This window comes from Dermacentor variabilis, chromosome 8 (assembly GCF_050947875.1).
Source record: "Dermacentor variabilis isolate Ectoservices chromosome 8, ASM5094787v1, whole genome shotgun sequence".
NCBI lineage: Eukaryota > Metazoa > Arthropoda > Arachnida > Ixodida > Ixodidae > Dermacentor > Dermacentor variabilis.
Window position 1 is genome coordinate 141,828,082 of NC_134575.1, and position 18,147 is coordinate 141,846,228.

At 48.7% G+C, this 18,147-nt stretch overlaps 1 protein-coding gene across 3 annotated transcripts in view; it reads right to left on the reverse strand.

Annotated features, from left to right (window-relative positions):
* Positions 1-18,147, reverse strand: part of LOC142590628 (B9 domain-containing protein 1-like) — a 111,953-nt gene that overhangs the window by 76,557 nt on the left and 17,249 nt on the right. For all 3 annotated transcript variants that reach the window (XM_075702970.1, XM_075702969.1, XM_075702971.1), the window contains exons 5-6: positions 17,338-17,434; positions 4,831-4,961 (exon numbers count right to left, since the gene is read on the reverse strand). In XM_075702970.1, coding sequence (XP_075559085.1) covers positions 4,831-4,961; positions 17,338-17,434 — 228 coding nt within the window. The remainder of the gene's footprint in view (positions 1-4,830; positions 4,962-17,337; positions 17,435-18,147) is intronic.

Sequence of the window (18,147 nt, forward strand, 5' to 3'; positions counted from 1 at the left end):
GGAATGGGACCGCATCGATCCGGCACGATTCGCCTTGTGGGACGTGGGACACCCCAGGGCTCAGTTATTTCCCCTACTCTATTCAATATCACGCTCGCAGGGCTCCCCCGACTATTCGACCAGATCCCTGATGTCGCCCACGCTATTTATGCGGACGACATTACTATCTGGTCGACACGGGGTTCCGACGGAGCCATCCAGGACCGACTGCAGCAAGCAGTCGATACAGTTTCCGAGTACGCGAGAAAATGCTGCATATGATGTGCTCCCGAAAAGTCGGAGCTCATAATCATTCGCCCCCGGAGCCGTTCCTCTACTCCCCCTATCACTGTGCACGTGGATGGCACACCGATACCACAGGTTAATCGTGCTCGTATCCTCGGCCTACACGTCCAAGCGGATGGCAGGTCAAACTACACTGTTTCCCTTCTATCCAGACAGATTGAGCAAATTCTGGCCATGATCCGGAGGGTCTCCAACAGGCGCTCGGGACTTCGAGAAGAGGACCTGCTGCGCTTGGTGGAGGCATGCGTGATCAGCCGCCTTACATACCATCTCCTATTTCAGCGGTTGACCCAAGCGCAACAACTTCGCATAGACGCAATGATTCGCAAAGCGACGAAGCTGGCCCATGGCCTCCCGAATTATACTTCCACACGCCGTTTCCTTAACTTAGGGACACATAACACACTCGGCGAGCTGCTAGAGGCACATTGGGTGAGCCATCGCCAGCACCTCCTACTCACCCCTACTGGCCGCCATCTTCTCACACGGCTAGGATACTCTTTCCCACCCCTTGAGTCTCAAAACCGTCCAACGATCTTGTCGTCAGCGATACGCCAAGCACTAAGTATTCATCCATTGCCACGTAATATGCACCCCGAGCATGACAGAGGGCGGCGCAAAGCCCGTGTACGATACATTGGCCGCATGCTTGCAAACATCCCGGAAACACATACTTAATACACGGACACATCACGCACTCAAGAGGGCTATACCTCGGTAGTTTTGGATGGCACCGAATCCTTGAGAGACTCTGCTGCAATGCGCGGAACAAATGCCGCTTACGGAGAAATTCTCGGTGTTGCTCTTGGAATTCGATACGCCATCCGTGTTCCTGAGGAAGTGTATATATTGACGGACTCGCAACAGGCATGCCGGGCGTTCCTATCAGGACATGGCATCCAGAGAGCGGCGCACCAAATTCTCAAACAGATCCCGCAAAATACACCAACCACTCCTCCCCGCATCCACTTACTCTGGACCCCTGGTCATACGTCGCTGCCGGGTAACGAACGCGCACATGCGGTTTTCCGAGAAATTTCCCGCCGGGCGACTCGGCGTGGTGAGGCGACTAGTTCAGAGTGGGGGGATCCCTTGCTCCGTTACAAATACATACTCCGTCATTATACACGCATTCGTCGGACCCACGCCGCACCACCGCCGTCCTTCTCGCGGGAGGAAGCAGTGGCATTACGCCAGTTACAAACCGCAACTTTTCCAAATCTTGTCTCTCTCAATAAACTCTACCCACACTGTTATGCAGATCGTTGCCCTGGCTGTGGCGGCTCGCCCGCAATCTTCCACGTCACGATTGAGTGCACTGCAAACCTCTTTCGTCCCTTGCCAACTCTCCTTTACCCCCTACGCAACAAAGAGCTGTGGGACGATGCCCTCCGCGACGGACCTCCCGAGGTCCTCCGAGCTGAGATACAACGGGCTCGAAACATCGCCGGAATCATCTTAGGGACCCTGGACTGAGGGTTCCTCCCACACTGCTCTCGCCATTCAAACATTATTAATAAAGATGTTTTACTCTCTCTCTCGCCGCTCTTGCTTTGAAACGATAGAAAGCACGAAGGTCACTTCGTTCGCTGCTGCTGCCGTGCTTGCTTATACCAGCGTTTTTACAGCGACTGTCCGCGCTCGTGGAGTGTGATGTATTCGTGTTTACTTGTGCACGTAGACACCTCGCTTGTTAATTCAGATAGTAAGCGAGTGTTTCCAAGTTGATACGGCCGATAAATTTACTATCCTTACTTCGTATAGATGCCTAGTGATTTGCTATCGCAATCGATGCTTTGCTTTTCGGGCGAAACTGCTACTTTCTTTAATTAGTAACTGTTCCTACGCGCCTAGTACAAGGTATATGAACACATGGTAGCCAAGACGCCTTAGAAGTCCATACGTCCTGCAATGGCGGCTTGGGTGGATGGATGAATGTTATGAGCGTCCCCTTAGGAAGGGGGCGGTGGGCTGCGCCACCAAGCTTTTGCTATTATACTGTCTAATGTCCTACCTAGGTTCAACAATAAAAAAGAAAAAAAATATGAACTCCCACAACCAAATTTTCTGATCCCCTATTGAGAACTGTGCTTTTGCACGTCTCCGTTTTTTGTCGTTTCCTTACTTTTCTTCCACCGGTCTTCCAATCGCCTCTTACTAATCCCTATTGGGGACATGTTTACTTTTCCACTGATCGCGCTGAACCCAAGCGCTTCAAGGAGGCCTTTGGTGCCTAAATCGACCGCTGGGTAGACGCCTTCACATTCTAATAAAACATGCTCCATAGTTTTCCTAGCTTTACCGCAGCAAGCACATACTTCTTCCTTTCTTTATCTCGCTTTATAGGTGCCTGTTCTAAGGCATCCCGATCTTGCCCCGAAAAATAATGAGCTTCCCTCTGAGTTAGCATAAATTGTTTCTTCCCTGATCTCGTTTTTACCTCTTAAGTAGTTACTCATGGCAGGTATCTTTTCCAATGCCGCCACCCATGAGACTATTTCAGTCTCTCTGACTTTCCGCTTGACGTTCTTTGTTGCTGTGTTGCCCACCCTACAGGGTGCATACTTGCTGGTGAGCTTCCTAGTTATTTTCCTCAACTCTGAATCAATGTTTTTCCGTTACAGATACTTGAACACTCTCCCAGCCCATTTACTTTCTTCCATATTCCTCAATCGTTCTTCGTACTCAATTTTACTGCGAGCTCCCCTGACTTCAAAACTAGTCCAGCCCATATCAGCCTGCACAGCTTCATTTGTAGTCTTCCCGTGAGCGCCCAATGTGAGGCAACCCACTGACCTTTGGTTCCCATCGACCCGCCGTGGTTGCTCAGTGGCTATGGTGTTTGGCTGCTGAGCACGAGGTCGCGGGATCGAATCCCGGCCATGGCGGCCGCATTTCGATGGGGGCGAAATGTAAAAACACCTATGTGCTTAGATTTAGGTGCACGTTAAAGAACCCCAGGTGGTCGAAATTGCCGGAGTCCTCCACTACGGCGTGCCTCATAATCAGAAAGTGGTTTTGGCACGCAAAACCCCATAATTTAATTTTTTTTGGTTCCCATCGAGTCCTGATTGTACCCCTCATTTAAAGCAAACAACCGCATTTCCAAAAGTAAGTCCTGGAACCATTACACCTTTTCACATACCTCGGGGCACCTCGTACCTATTGTATCCCCATAGTGCTCTGCGCTTCATTATGGCTGCATTTCTCTTCGCCTTCACTGTTATTGTTTTATTGCTCACTGGCTGGTGGATGCATGGCAGCGCCAGCTACATTTCGCAGGGCCAACTACTCGCCGGAAAAGAAAAAAAAAACAATTTGCCGTTCGACACTTGTTGGCCAAGTCGTCTATTGAGCCAGCTAACATCACATCACATATATAAAGCACAAAACAGCACAAGTGAGGCAAATTGAGAATATTTGCCGTAACATCGCGTCGCAATGTAACTTGGATACACCCATATGTATATATAGAGCTCATTTTATAACGGCACGCATTACACTGGTGAGCCTTGAGAGTTTTCCATGGATTCATAGGAATGGGCTCACTCAGATTTTTAACTAAGTGCCATATGCGTGTGTCTGTAGTAAAAACACACATATGTTATTTTGGCGTTAAGATAAAGTCAGAATTGCATTGAAATAATTCACAAAAGCCACACTTTATTCTTCACTAACACAACACGCGTGTCATGTAGTTTTTCTTATATTACTGAATACACACAAAAACTTAACAGTTAGTGAAAAGGCAGGCATAAAATAATGTTACTGATCGAATCTTATACGGTTATACCATATATATTTCCATTACCTCTCATGGCTACGCATAAGAAAATTTTGACGACAGTACAATGCTAAATACGGTAATACAAACTCAGAATATTTCAGCACGCAACGCCTCGATCAAACTTAAGCAATCCTGCACAGTTAAGTACTCATAATTATTCGTGGCTGGAAGAAAACTGCCTGTGACTTTACATTTTCTTATTCTAATTACATTGTCTGTACTTTTTCAAATGTTTGCATTGGTGACGTATTGGATGCTTAATTTTCATCAACTAATGTTTTGTTCCGCGAGATGTAGTCGCGCTTCAATCGCACGACCGTAATTGATGTCGTTGATTTGGAACCACATTTCACCCTCGACTTCGCGACCACGTGTATTGACCTTGTCTACAATAGTGTACTACACGTTTCTAGGGCTGGCTTGCACGAGTTTATTCTTCTGCCTTTTGAGGCATGCGTCCCCGGTCTAATGGCTAGCCACCGTCGGACATCTTTATTTCGTATTTTAATTTATTTCTTGTGACAACTAGTGCTTTCCACTGCTCCAAGTTGACCATAAATGGTTAGAAACTGACAAACCGCAAAGTGGGTTGAACAGCCAAAGAAAGCTATTCTTTAAAAGTAATCGGTTCGGTATTATGTTTCTGTTTCTTTGATTCCGCAAGAACCATGAAAGCGGAACAGATAACGACGCCGCTGGCGCTGCTTATTCTCACAGGCAGACAAAAGCAGAAAAATTAAAAACGATATCGGCGCTACCTTCTCGCCCCTCGCCGCGAGCCACCACTTTGGGGTCGACGAACTCGGGTCGTCGTCCCGTCAACCAGCTGGTCAACTTGTGCATCGTCGACGACGAATCCGGCACGAACAAGGCGACACTCTTGCGATGCCTGTGATGAGACAGAGACGACAGTCGATTCTTGCACTGAGAGACAGGGGACTGGGGCTTGGCAGTGCTGGGGTTACGCCAATCACTGCAGTGAGGAAACCGCGCTCAGGTTACGGGCACCACCGCCAGCCATGCAAGCCGATTGATTTGAAGCATTTGAAAGCTACGCTTCTGATTAAAGGAACACTACAGGAAATGTTGAGCCATGACTAGAAACTTACCTTCCTACAATGCAAAAATAAAGCCAATCTTTTAGTGACAACTGGCTTGATAACCCAAAAACAACACAAGAACAAAAACATTGAGTCACTTAAGCATTCTTACGTCATCTGAATGTGAAAATATCAGGACGTCTCTAAGATATCACCATTAAAGATTTTTTTTAGCAACCAAAACACATCTGGCCGACTGACGAAGCCGCATGCCATGGCATTTGTATACAGTAGCGACGCTTCCTCCTCTTCACTACTACCATTTCCCAACATGTGCAATACATGTGTGCACACGTTGCATCGTATGATGCTGCACGTGGACCAATGGTAGCGCATGACGTGAGGTGGCTTGATGTGACGTCATGACATGACAAGTGACGTGACGTCACACATAAGCGTCTCAGAATAAGCTTCACTTCCAATTACCATGTGGGCGTGATACGTGAAGTCATGCATTGTCACGCGTCCTTCCCAACTCTACCTTAATCCACCTTGCTCTAATATGTACCAAGTTTAATCCACTTTATCAACTTTAATCCATCTTGCTCTACTTTGTTCCAACCTTAATCCACCTATATCCACAGTATTTTTTTATTGCGATAAAGACTTGCCCTTAAGGCATAATTCTTGGAGCGTATATGTGTATTATATGTGTGCTGTGAGGCCTGTGTTGTGTATGAATTGAAGCAGTGCTTTGTGGAATCCTTTGTCATGTATCCAGCGGTCATAGCTGGTTGTCACACTGTAGCGGAGGCCGGCTTGTAGTAGGAGACGCGAGCGTTCCGATTGTAAACCCGTACATGTCCATATTAGGTGGTATGCATCTGCTTCCATCACAGGAACGGAGCAGTATGGACACGTAGCACCCAGTGGTAAATGCGACCAGTTCCACCTTGAGACAACAGCCGGTGTAAGGGCCACCCCGGCCCGAAGCCTCCTAAGCACAACTTCCTCCGCCCTAGTAAGGTGAAGGGGGAGGGAGCAGACACACAGTGGGATAAGAGCGCGTGTGTCCTGCCGGAGAACATTTTTACGGGCTCGGAGCGAGTTACGGGGTTGGGGTGGGAGGGGAATAGGTGGAGGATCAGGATTAGGAGGGCAGTGTGCCAGCTGGTCAGCAGCAATGTTGGGAGGGTTCGCTGAATGGCCTTGAATCCAGTGTACCTTGACGCAAGTAGCTGTTTTGCTATTCATAGTGCGTATTGTCTCGCAGATTTCCATCGCCTTATCAACCTTCTTGAGTTCCTGAATAGCCGCTAAAGAATCAGTGAAGATATCTAGTTGCTTGATGGTAGGCAGCTTAGAAGTCGCATCTTGCACAGCATCGTGGATGGCTTAAAGTATCATTACTAGAGCGTTGGCTTCCGTAGATAAATAGCGCTGGTGGCCGCTGCTGAAATTATGCGTAGTACTCAGGAATGATGTCCTTCCGCCGTCTGGGAGAATGGCAGCATCCGTATAGACTTTGCAGATGTTAGCGCATGATGCATCGACGATATTGTGTTCGTCAATAATACCTGTTGTATCGCTGCGTCGTAACTTCGTTGGCTTATTAGTTGTGATGCTGGTGAATTCCCAGGGAGGCATTGGATAGGGCTGATTGTCAATCCGAGAGCCGTGTTGAAAATGAGCATGCAACGCAGCGACAGCCGGAACAAGTTGCTTTTTTATTTCACGTGCTGTTTCACGTTGCAAAATTAACTCTGCAATTGTGTTGAGCTGGGCATGTTCCTGTAAGGTTGGTATCGGAGTGATGCGGGGCAGTGCTGTGATTGTGCGCATACCATCGCGATTAATCGTCTCCAACTGTGCCAGCTGTGCCAAAGTCAGCCGTTGAAACTGTGTCTGATATAAAATTCGTGGCTGCAAGACTGCACGCACCAACCGTCGAGCTACGTCAGTACGAGCTCCAGCTGCTTTTGCTGCAATGCGACGAATAAGGTGAAGGGTTTTTGTCGAACTCTGTCTGGTTTTACGGAGCCAGTGTGCACCACTGCCGGAGTGGTGAATATCGAGACCCAGTATGCGGACCTCAGAAGCCTCAGTGATTGTCACTGCGCCGAGTCTAAATGTAAAGGGGTGCTGCGTGATTCTTGTGCGTCCTTTCTTGTTGGCCACCACAGCATAGCTTGATTTTTGGGCGGAAATGTCCAACCCTGCTTTCTGAGCGTAGTTGTTCAGAACATCAAGGGCTTCTTGAAGCTGTTGAGTTTGTCTAGATATATCTTCATGCACGGACCACAAAGTGACATCATCCGCATAGATTAAGAACCTCACGTCTGGAATCCGATGTAGTTGCCAGGCTAGAGGTATTAGAGCAACGTTGAAGAGAAGAGGAGCCAAAACCGAACCTTGTGGAACTCCTCTGTTCGATGTGAAGTATCTTTCTCGGAAGAGAACAGCAGTTTACGATAGGTAGTGAGGCACTGGAAGTGGTAAGGGAATACATCTACTTAGGACAGGTTAGTGACTGCCTGTCCGGATCATGAGACTGAAATAATCAGAAGAATAAGAATGGGCTGGGGTGCGTTTGGCAGGCATTCTCAGATCATGAACAGCAGGTTGCCATTATCCCTCAAGAGAAAAGTTTATAACAGCTGTGTCTTACCAGTACTCACGTACGGGGCAGAAACCTGGAGGCTTACGAAAAGGGTTCTACTTAAATTGACGACGACGCAACGAGCTATGGAAAGAAGAATGATAGGTGTAACGTTAAGGGATAAAAAAAGAGCAGATTGGGTGAGGGAACAAACGCGAGTTAATGATATCTTAGTTGAAATCAAGAAAAAGAAATGGGCATGGGCAGGACACGTAATGAGAAGGGAAGATAACCGATGGTCCTTAAGAGTTACAGAATGGATTCCAAGGGAAGGGAAGCGTAGCAGAGGGCGGCAGAAAGTTAGGTGGGCGGATGAGATTAAGAAGTTTGCAGGGACAACATGGCCACAATTAGTACATGACCGGGGTAGTTGGAGAAGTATGGGAGAGGCCTTTGCCCTGCAGTGGGCGTAACCAGGCTGCTGCTGATGATGATCTTTCTTGCCTTCCATCTACTCTAATCGCAAATGTGCGATTCTGAAGGAATGAGTAGATGAATCTTATCACCCGCGGTGGAAGTCCCAGGTCGATGAGGTTGGCTATAATGATTTCATGGTCTATGTTGTCATAAGCTTTCGTTATGTCTGTTGCTACTACCGTGCGCACAGCGCGACTGTGTGGTGAAACCTGTAAAACATCGTCTGATAAGATAGAAAGTCCGTCTTCAGTTCCCAAGTAAGAACGGAATCTAACTTGAGCAGGATGATATTTATTGTGGCGTTCAAGCCACCAGGAAACAGTTGTGTCCAGCATCTTTTCAGCGAGCTTGCAGACAGTTGAGGTTAGTGAAACTGGGCGTAAAGACTGCAGGCTATTTGGAGACTTTCCTGGTTTCGGAATCGCGAAAACAATTGAATGCTTCCAATCAGGTGGAACGTTTCCAGTCTCCCATACTTTGTTAATAGCCTGAAGAAGTGCGTCGAGAGCTGCTCCTTCCATGTTCTTGAAAACCTCATAAGGAATACCATCGGGAGTCCAACGAATACCAACGTCAATGGAGAACTTGAAAGAGTTAATTGCGCTTGGTTGTTTGGATTATTGCGTGCGCGCTCGATAATTATATGATCAAAAATACAGAATTTGCAATCTCTCAGTACTTATTAATTACAATATATTTTGACAGCCAATGATTATTATTCCAAACAACTGATGACAATCTTCAATAAAGATATTCGGTGCATTTTTACGTTGTTCGCTGCCTGTACTCAAAACACAAAGTAGGCGCTGTTGTATAGAGATAGCATTAATGTGAACAGCATTATTTGCCTAATTCAGCAGCTTCCACCACACACACACACACACACACACACACACACACACACACACACACACAATATATATATATATATATATATATATATATATATATATATATATATATATATATATATATATATATATATATATATCCGTCCCTCCATCATCCCGGCATCCCTCCAGTTAATGCAGAACTCATCCATAAGAATTATTACAGGCAGTTCACGCTTTGCAAATAGAAAATCCCTTCAGGAAAACATCATCCTAACCATTTCAGAACTCATCAGATATAATCTATGGATTTTATTCTGCAAATATATGATTAAGGAACTACGATCGATTTGCTTCTCACCCTGTGATCTGATAGCTCATAGTAACAATAGATTCGCACTCAATAATAATTTCCGTCTACCTAAAGTGCGAACTATGCTAAACAGACTGCGGAGTTTTTCTCGATATGGCTTTGGAATACTCTACCACATATAACCAAAAATGCATAAATTTATACCAATTTAAAAGAGAACTAGAAGCATTAATAATAAATACTAGACTGATACTGTGCATGTTTTTTCTCCTATTTTTATCGTTTCTTTATATTGTCAGGCTGTTAACAAGTGTTCTTATTACTCATATGCTATAAACATGTTTTGATGTTACTCTTAGCTCTCCCCTTTACTACTGTTGCTTTAAGCATCGTATAGCATTATAAGTGTCATTAGCAGGAGGTCCCGATAGTCTTTGGCTATTGGACCTGCTTATGTATATTACGCACATGTAATTTTCTGTATTTTTACCAATAAATAAACTTATTATTATTATTATTATTATTATTATTATTATTATTATTATTATTATTATCTGTCTATCCATCCTTTACGCCAACCCAGTGGCCCCATTTCTCTACCTGCTTGGGCCGCTAGGTATGTGCTCCTGGTCTCGATCCCGTCGGGGTCGTTACGACTTCTACGCCGACCCATTCGCCCAAATTGTCTAATAGCTTGGGCCGGTAGGTATGGACCCGTGCACGTGATGCCGTTGTGGTCTTTCAATCGTCTTCAAGCTTCGACATCTGACGCGTCATGCTGTCTTTGTCACCCCGACCAAGGGGTTCAAATAGTTTGGGTCACTAGGTGTGTGTTCAGGGCCGTGATGCCGTCGTCGTCATGCCGTCGTCACGCCATCGTCTTCCCAACACTGTCATCAGGTCGTCGTCGTCACACGATCATTTTTGTCTTGTCATCACTTCAGCAACGTGATCCCATTTTCCCCACACCGTCGTCGTCATAGAACCTTTGTCGATCCATCAACGTCATTCTCAGTTCGTCATTCTAGCGCCATCATGCTGTAGCTATTCAACCGTGATTACACCGTCGTTGTCATGGCATCGCCGTCAATGCGTCGTCGTCACACAGACGCAAGCTACCATGCATCCGTTATCGCACCATCGTCCTGATGCCGTCTCAGTCGTGCGATCGTTGTCTTTCCCTCTTCTTCATCCGGTTGGTATCATAGTGTCACCGTCACCATACTGTCATCATCGTAATTTAATTGTGCTTATGTCGTCGCCTTCACGTTGTTGTAATACCATCGTCCTAAATTAGCAATCGAGATCTCATTGTGGTCGCGTCATGGCCATTACACGCCTTGGTCGTTCCATTCATACTATTCCTTCTTCCTCAGCTTATCGTTACTACGTCAGCGTCATAGTCATCGTGATGCCTCCATGCTCATGGACGACTCTAACGGGTGCCATAGGAAAGGGGGACCATATCATAGTATGCAGCATACCACCAGTCAGCGAAAGTATCAGATTACCACTACGTGTCTTAAATAAACGGGACTTCGGGAACATGGTCTGTCGCGACATTGCTCAATTGCTATCCGCATTACCGTCCATAGCCATCCTAAGATGAGCTCTGCGGTTAACTGTTAGAGCGAAGCTGTCTATGGCTAGGATCTGGTGGATCCCGTCCCCGCGTAGACCAAAAATTTTTCATACGCCGGCTAATCCCGAAGTTGTGCAATGCCGGGCCCACCAGGGGCGGAGGTGAAGCAGGCGTTAAGCCCTCCCCATACGTGGGCCGATCCCGAAGGTAGTGCAACGCCGGACCGACCGGAGGCGTAAGTGAAGCAGGCGTTAAGAACTCCTCATACGTCGGGCGATCTTAAAGGTAGTGCAATGCCGGGCTGACCCGCTGGGGAGGTGAAGCAGGCGTTAAGCACTCCTCGTACATGGACCAATCCCGAAAATAGTGCAGTGCCGGGTCGACCGGAGGTGTCAGTAAAGCAGGCGTTAAGAACTCCCCATACGTCGGGCGATCCTAAAGGTAGTGCAATGCCGGGCTGACCCGCTGGGGAGGTGAAGCAGGCGTTAAGCACTCCTCGTACATGGACCAATCCCGAAAATAGTGCAGTGCCGGGTCGACCGGAGGCGTCAGTAAAGCAGGCGTTAAGAACTCCCCATACGTCGGGCGATCCTAAAGGTAGTGCAATGCCGGGCTGACCCGCTGGGGAGGTGAAGCAGGCGTTAAGCACTCCTCGTACATGGACCAATCCCGAAGATAGTGCAGTGCCGGGTCGACCGGAGGCGTAAGTGAAGCAGGCGTTAAGAACTCCCCATACGTCGGGCGATCCTAAAGGTAGTGCAATGCCGGGCTGACCCGCTGGGGAGGTGAAGCAGGCGTTAAGCACTCCTCGTACATGGACCAATCCCGAAGATAGTGCAGTGCCGGGTCGACCGGAGGCGTCAGTAAAGCAGGCATTAAGAACTCCCCATACGTCGGGCGATCCTAAAGGTAGTGCAATGCCGGGCTGACCCGCTGGGGAGGTGAAGCAGGCGTTAAGCACTCCTCGTACATGGACCGATCCCGAAAATAGTGCAGTGCCGGGTCGACCGGAGGCGTCAGTAAAGCAGGCGTTAAGAACTCCCCATACGTCGGGCGATCCTAAAGGTAGTGCAATGCCGGGCTGACCCGCTGGGGAGGTGAAGCAGGCGTTAAGCACTCCTCGTACATGGACCAATCCCGAAGATAGTGCAGTGCCGGGTCGACCGGAGGCGTCAGTAAAGCAGGCGTTAAGAACTCCCCATACGTCGGGCGATCCTAAAGGTAGTGCAATGCCGGGCTGACCCGCTGGGGAGGTGAAGCAGGCGTTAAGCACTCCTCGTACATGGACCAATCCCGAAAATAGTGCAGTGCCGGGTCGACCGGAGGCGTCAGTAAAGCAGGCGTTAAGAACTCCCCATACGTCGGGCGATCCTAAAGGTAGTGCAATGCCGGGCTGACCCGCTGGGGAGGTGAAGCAGGCGTTAAGCACTCCTCGTACATGGACCAATCCCGAAGATAGTGCAGTGCCGGGTCGACCGGAGGCGTAAGTGAAGCAGGCGTTAAGAACTCCCCATACGTCGGGCGATCCTAAAGGTAGTGCAATGCCGGGCTGACCCGCTGGGGAGGTGAAGCAGGCGTTAAGCACTCCTCGTACATGGACCAATCCCGAAGATAGTGCAGTGCCGGGTCGACCGGAGGCGTCAGTAAAGCAGGCATTAAGAACTCCCCATACGTCGGGCGATCCTAAAGGTAGTGCAATGCCGGGCTGACCCGCTGGGGAGGTGAAGCAGGCGTTAAGCACTCCTCGTACATGGACCAATCCCGAAGATAGTGCAGTGCCGGGTCGACCGGAGGCGTCAGTAAAGCAGGCATTAAGAACTCCCCATACGTCGGGCGATCCTAAAGGTAGTGCAATGCCGGGCTGACCCGCTGGGGAGGTGAAGCAGGCGTTAAGCACTCCTCGTACATGGACCAATCCCGAAGATAGTGCAGTGCCGGGTCGACCGGAGGCGTAAGTGAAGCAGGCGTTAAGAACTGCCCATACGTGGGCCGATTCCCAAGGTAGTGAAATGCCGGGCCGACCCGCAGCAGAGCTGAAGCAGGCGTTAAGCCCTTTCCATACCTGCTGCGATGCCGAAGATGGCGCAATACCTGGCAGACCCGCGGCGGAGGTCCAGTTCAAGGGTCCAGTTCGCCAACATGCAAAGCTTCGCTGGTCATATTTCTTCACAGAGTTGAAGGGCACTGTTTTTTTTTATCTGGTATTAATGACAGAGGTGGGCGCGTCCTGTGGTCACCTGCATTTCAACAGGTTATTCAAAGGTAGCTTGAGCAGCAATGCGGGTTTACAAGCTCTTTCATTGAGAGTTCGGAATGAAGCACTTTTCGACGCAAACCTAGCGTTGCGCGGAGCTCTGTACCTGTTCGTCTAAAAAAAGAAGAAAACAAGAAACCCGCCGTAGCGGCGTAATGCCTTCGGCGTTGCGCCGCTAAGCCCGAGCACACGGGATCAAATCAGGGTGCGGGAACTCCCTCCCTTGGGACACTCGGGCCCATGGGAGGGACTCCTCTCGAATGCCAGCATCCCCTTTGGAACGGGGCGGTGGGTTGCGCCACTAAGCCCTTGCTATCGCCACCAAGCACTTGCTGACACGCGGTGGCAGCGCCGCTTTCACCACTGGCGGTTGCCGGATATCCAACTGGAAATAACACACAAACAAAACAGCGCATCCATGACGTCATTGACGCGGCCAGAAGGTAGAGGGAGACGGCGCGCCGCAGGGAGGAGGAGGCTTGCCGCGAAGCCTTCCATTCCTACTTTGCATGCAAGCGGGCTGCGTCAACACCTCTAGAGGGTGTTGGCTGTGTTAGTGCTCCCTTGCAGGTCTGCCGGCCGCGCGGCGTTATTTGCCAAATCGCAGAGCAGAACCTGCTGAAGTGTGCCGTGTTTACGAAGCGTTTTTTCTTTCTGCCACGTTTACGTTGGAATCTTCTATTCACATTTTAAAGCACTGGGACAGCGCTCGTACACACCGTGCCAAGCAATTATAATAAAACTTATTTATATAGCAAGCCACCGTTAACTACCAATATTTGCAGGTAATATATTACGTTTTGTCATTTCGCGAAAGTTGTCGCTTTAAAATTCCTAACTTATGGTTACGTTTATGGCTAAAGTTCAACAAGCCCACAGATATAGTGGGCTTGTTTGTTTGTGTGTTGTGAAGAGGATCAACTAAAATTGGCCGATTTCCTAGTCAGCCGAAACTCAACAAAACTAAAAGTTGAACGCTTTTTTTACGCATTATCTACTCTAAAGAGACTGACCTCCATGCAGTGCGAAAGTCAACCTGCAGAAGCAATTTTCATTCGCGCCCTCCGTGATTGTTTAGTGGCTATCGTGTTGGGCTACTAAGCACAAGGTCGCGGGATCGAATCGTGCCCACAGCGGCCATATTTAGATGGGGGCGATATGCGAAAGCACCCGTGTGCTTAGATTCAGGTAATCGTTAAAGAACCCCAGGTGTTCCAAATTTTTGGAGTCCCCCACTACGGCGTGCCTCATAATCAGAAAGTGGTTTTGGCATGTAAAACCCCATAATTTAATTTTTATTCACAACTGAAATTTGTACATAATGAGCGAACATAGATTCCAGAAGATCCAAACCAATTCGAAAATTAACCATGACGGGCTAATCACACGGAACTTGACTATCACGTGTTTTACTATGGCGACACGTTCTGTGGCTTACAGAAAGAAGGTAGAGTACAACACATATATTTCATTGAGAGTATGAGAAGTAAGGGCCCGTAAAATTTTAAACTGGCTACATGCATCTGCATGAACCAGAAGTAGCCTATAATTGATTTCATTATTTGAACTACATGCCGAATGAGGGAGCATATTTCTATAGTGCGTACAAGCGCATGTAAGCTGCTTGGCGTCATATTTTGCGTCATATTCCTGCATACAGAAAAGCACCCTTAGTATTAGGACACCATTGTGACACAACAGCAACGCAATGAACCAACCATTCATTAAAATAAGCTTAATAACGCCCTTCATCGCAAGGGGGATTACCAGTTCGTACTTAATTAGCATTAAATAGTCTATACTTGTAATACTTGTATTATTAGATACATCTTCCCGGCAACACAAATAACATTGCGCCTCATCTATAATACAGGCACTCAAAAACTTGTACACACCGAAGCTGAGCCTAAAGCAAGGTAACTGAGCGTATGGCACCGTCTACGCTTCAAAATTTTGGTAAAATAAAGAGCTTAAACCTTCTTCAGTATTATATCTCGGTAACGGTGCATCAAAACCCAACAAGAAATTGTGGGTGCATCCTTTTGCCGTCATTGCTCTTGAAATTTCATAAAACATCACGGCTGTGTCTTTCTTTTTTTTTTAATTTAGCCTTGGCTGTATCTGTCGAGAAAGCAAAGAACGCACAGAATGTATAGTCCCACAAACACGTACTCAAGCCATTCAGTACTAGTATTTGACCGACAGCAGATGGGCTGCCGTCATGACGAATGGGTCGAGCGGCACTGCTCCTATGTCAGTCCACTCAGGCTTGCACAGAACTAGTTTACTCATGCAAAATGAATACCTGCCCCGAAAATAAAGTGAAATACTTGTGCTTACCTGCTCTCATTGGGAAACGTGAAAAACTTCGCAGAACTGGAATTACCCGTGTGAGAACACCACAGAGCCGCGCAACACATGTGATGCCGCGAATTAGCCATCTGCATGCTTTGTTGACCTGGTTTCCTGCGTCTTCTATTCGTTGCACGCTTTATCAAGCTTATCTGTCTTATCTTTCCCATCTTCATACTTAGCACGACAACCGAAGCAGATGACCAAGTGCGATCCAACTTGTGATATCGCTAAGCGAGTGGCAAGGATGAGCGGCGGTAAGCACGACGGACGCGCGAAGACAACTACTTCCCGCGCTTCGCCAGATTTAAAATTCACAAAAAGAGGAATAAAAAAGACAAGTTGGGATGTCCGGCAACCGCTTGGGGCGCGCATGTTCCTTGAAACCGAAACTTGCGTTCCCCTTCCGGGGGTTCATCAAACCTCGGCAGCGGTGGCCGCATTTAGACGGGGCGATATGCACAGATGCCCGCGTAGCTTGCACTGGGGGCACGTCAAAGAACTCCAGGTAGTCGAAATTAAGCCGGGGTCCGGCACTAAGGCGTGCCTCGAAATATCGGGCACGTAAAACCCCAGAATTCATTTAAAGTTAAAAAGAAACCGAACAGGTAAATAGTGACACGCGTATAATTTTTTTATCGCTTTTCACTAGCCAAGCACCTCTATGATGTTGTCGCCCAGCGCGAGACACGGGTTCATGCATCAGAACTCTCTCGAGCGCTGTCGCTCATTATAAAGAGAGGGAACCTTCTCTACTCAGACTGCATGCGCGACGGGGACATTGTTGTACATTCTGGAAAGCTCGCTCGAACCTATGTGGAGTCATGTAGAAACAGCCGACGCGCTGGACCCCTGGATGAGATTGCGACGACCGGCGGTTGGGATCGCCGGTATCATTATGCATTAAGCTTCACTTGCTTTTCTTGCCACAATTCGCCGAATAAAAAGTTAATGTCCTGACTCGCAGTTTTTATTAAGGCGAAGCTTCCTTTTCCTCTTAGACTTTCCCACTGCTGTTGCGGCTGCTGCTATCCGCCACGCCGCTAACCCCGGCCGCGTCGGGAAGTGGTCGAAACGTGGCCATGTCACAAAAACATAAAAGGCATGCGCTGTCGGTGCTTTCTCCCCGGACGTTTGTTTAGGAGCTGTAATTCTCAAAATTCCGAGGAACAACTTCTTAAAGAATGTAAGACAAGGTATGCGCCACGTGGAAGGCCTGCACGGTTGTGGTTCAGAACGACTATTCGCCAAGCGTCGCCCGCGGCGACGACACCGGATTTTCTGTGACACGGGGTCCTTAACGCTGTCGCGTTAGTGCACGACAGGAGTGCGGCACAAAGGAAAGACGACCAGAGAAGTTCGTGTCAAGATCTACGCCGCGTCGCATCCGCCCTCCGTGACAGCCACGTACAGGCGTGAGCCCTCTCGAATGCTGTGCAGGAGCTGCCGCGCTTGCCTCCGTGCTCACGCGCAACAGCTACCGCAGTACAGGGAGGGGGAATTTCACCGAGAAAATAGAGGGAGATCAGGCAGTTTTGTGAGCTACAACTCTACAACGCAGAATGGCGCCGAAGTGTGCGCTTAGTGCCGACGATACGAAAGCTCGCATAAAGGGTCGAGCGGAGCAAGAACAACAAACACAAGTGGAGCAGGCAAGGTAACATTTCACATCCCGTCACGACTGTCGTTCGCCGTCAATGTATCACCGTCAAATAATCTCGATGAACGCAAAGAGCAGACAAAGCTTCGATTCCCGTGGGGTCTGCATCAATTTTCTCTCTCTCTCTCGACCACCACGTGGCAATGGCTGGCACTTACGTTCCGGCGATGGGAGGCACGTGCACAGCGCCGTAGCCACGGACGACGTCGTTAGCGAAGGCGTCCAAGCCGTACACTGCCAGGCATAGCTGTGGCCCTGCGGAATGATGGGCAAGAAATAAAGGCGTCGTCCCGCTCACTTGCACTGCATGACTGCATCCAGTGGCGTAGCTAGGTCGTCTGGCACCCAGGGCCCATAGGTCTTCTGTCACCCCCCTCCCCGGGTGTAGCCGGCGGAAAGAGGGGTGTCTTCAGACGTATATGACAACCCCCCCCCCTCACTGGCCCCTTGCACCCGGGGCCCACGGCCCCCCGGCCCCCCCTGTTGCTACGCCACTGACTGCATCCTGTGGAAAGAACGATTTCACGGGACAGGAATGGCGGCTATCCTGTTTTCTGCGTCCGTATTTTTTTTTTCACCATTCTTAAGCTTTCATCGTGAACTAACTAATCCAGCAGCTCTTAGGGCTCATTCACACCGGCGACTGACAGTGATCGCGCGACCAAGTTGGTCGCAAATGGTCGCAAACGGTCACTTTTCTCGAAAAGCGAACATTTTGGGCCAGTCGCTCTCTGCGCGATTCTTCAGTCGCGCGACCGTGGTCACAAAACTGATAAACCAATCAGCGGCGCACCGGAAGTGATCTTTCATGTGTCTACATCCGGCCTACTCCAGCGTCGCGTCAAATTCCGCGTAGATTCCGAGAGTTCTCGCTCAGAACGATAATCTCCGGGACCGCGACTTGCGGGTCTCGCTCAGCCGGGCTTGCCGGCGTGAACATCAGTCGCGTTCGGTCGCTTTTTGATCGC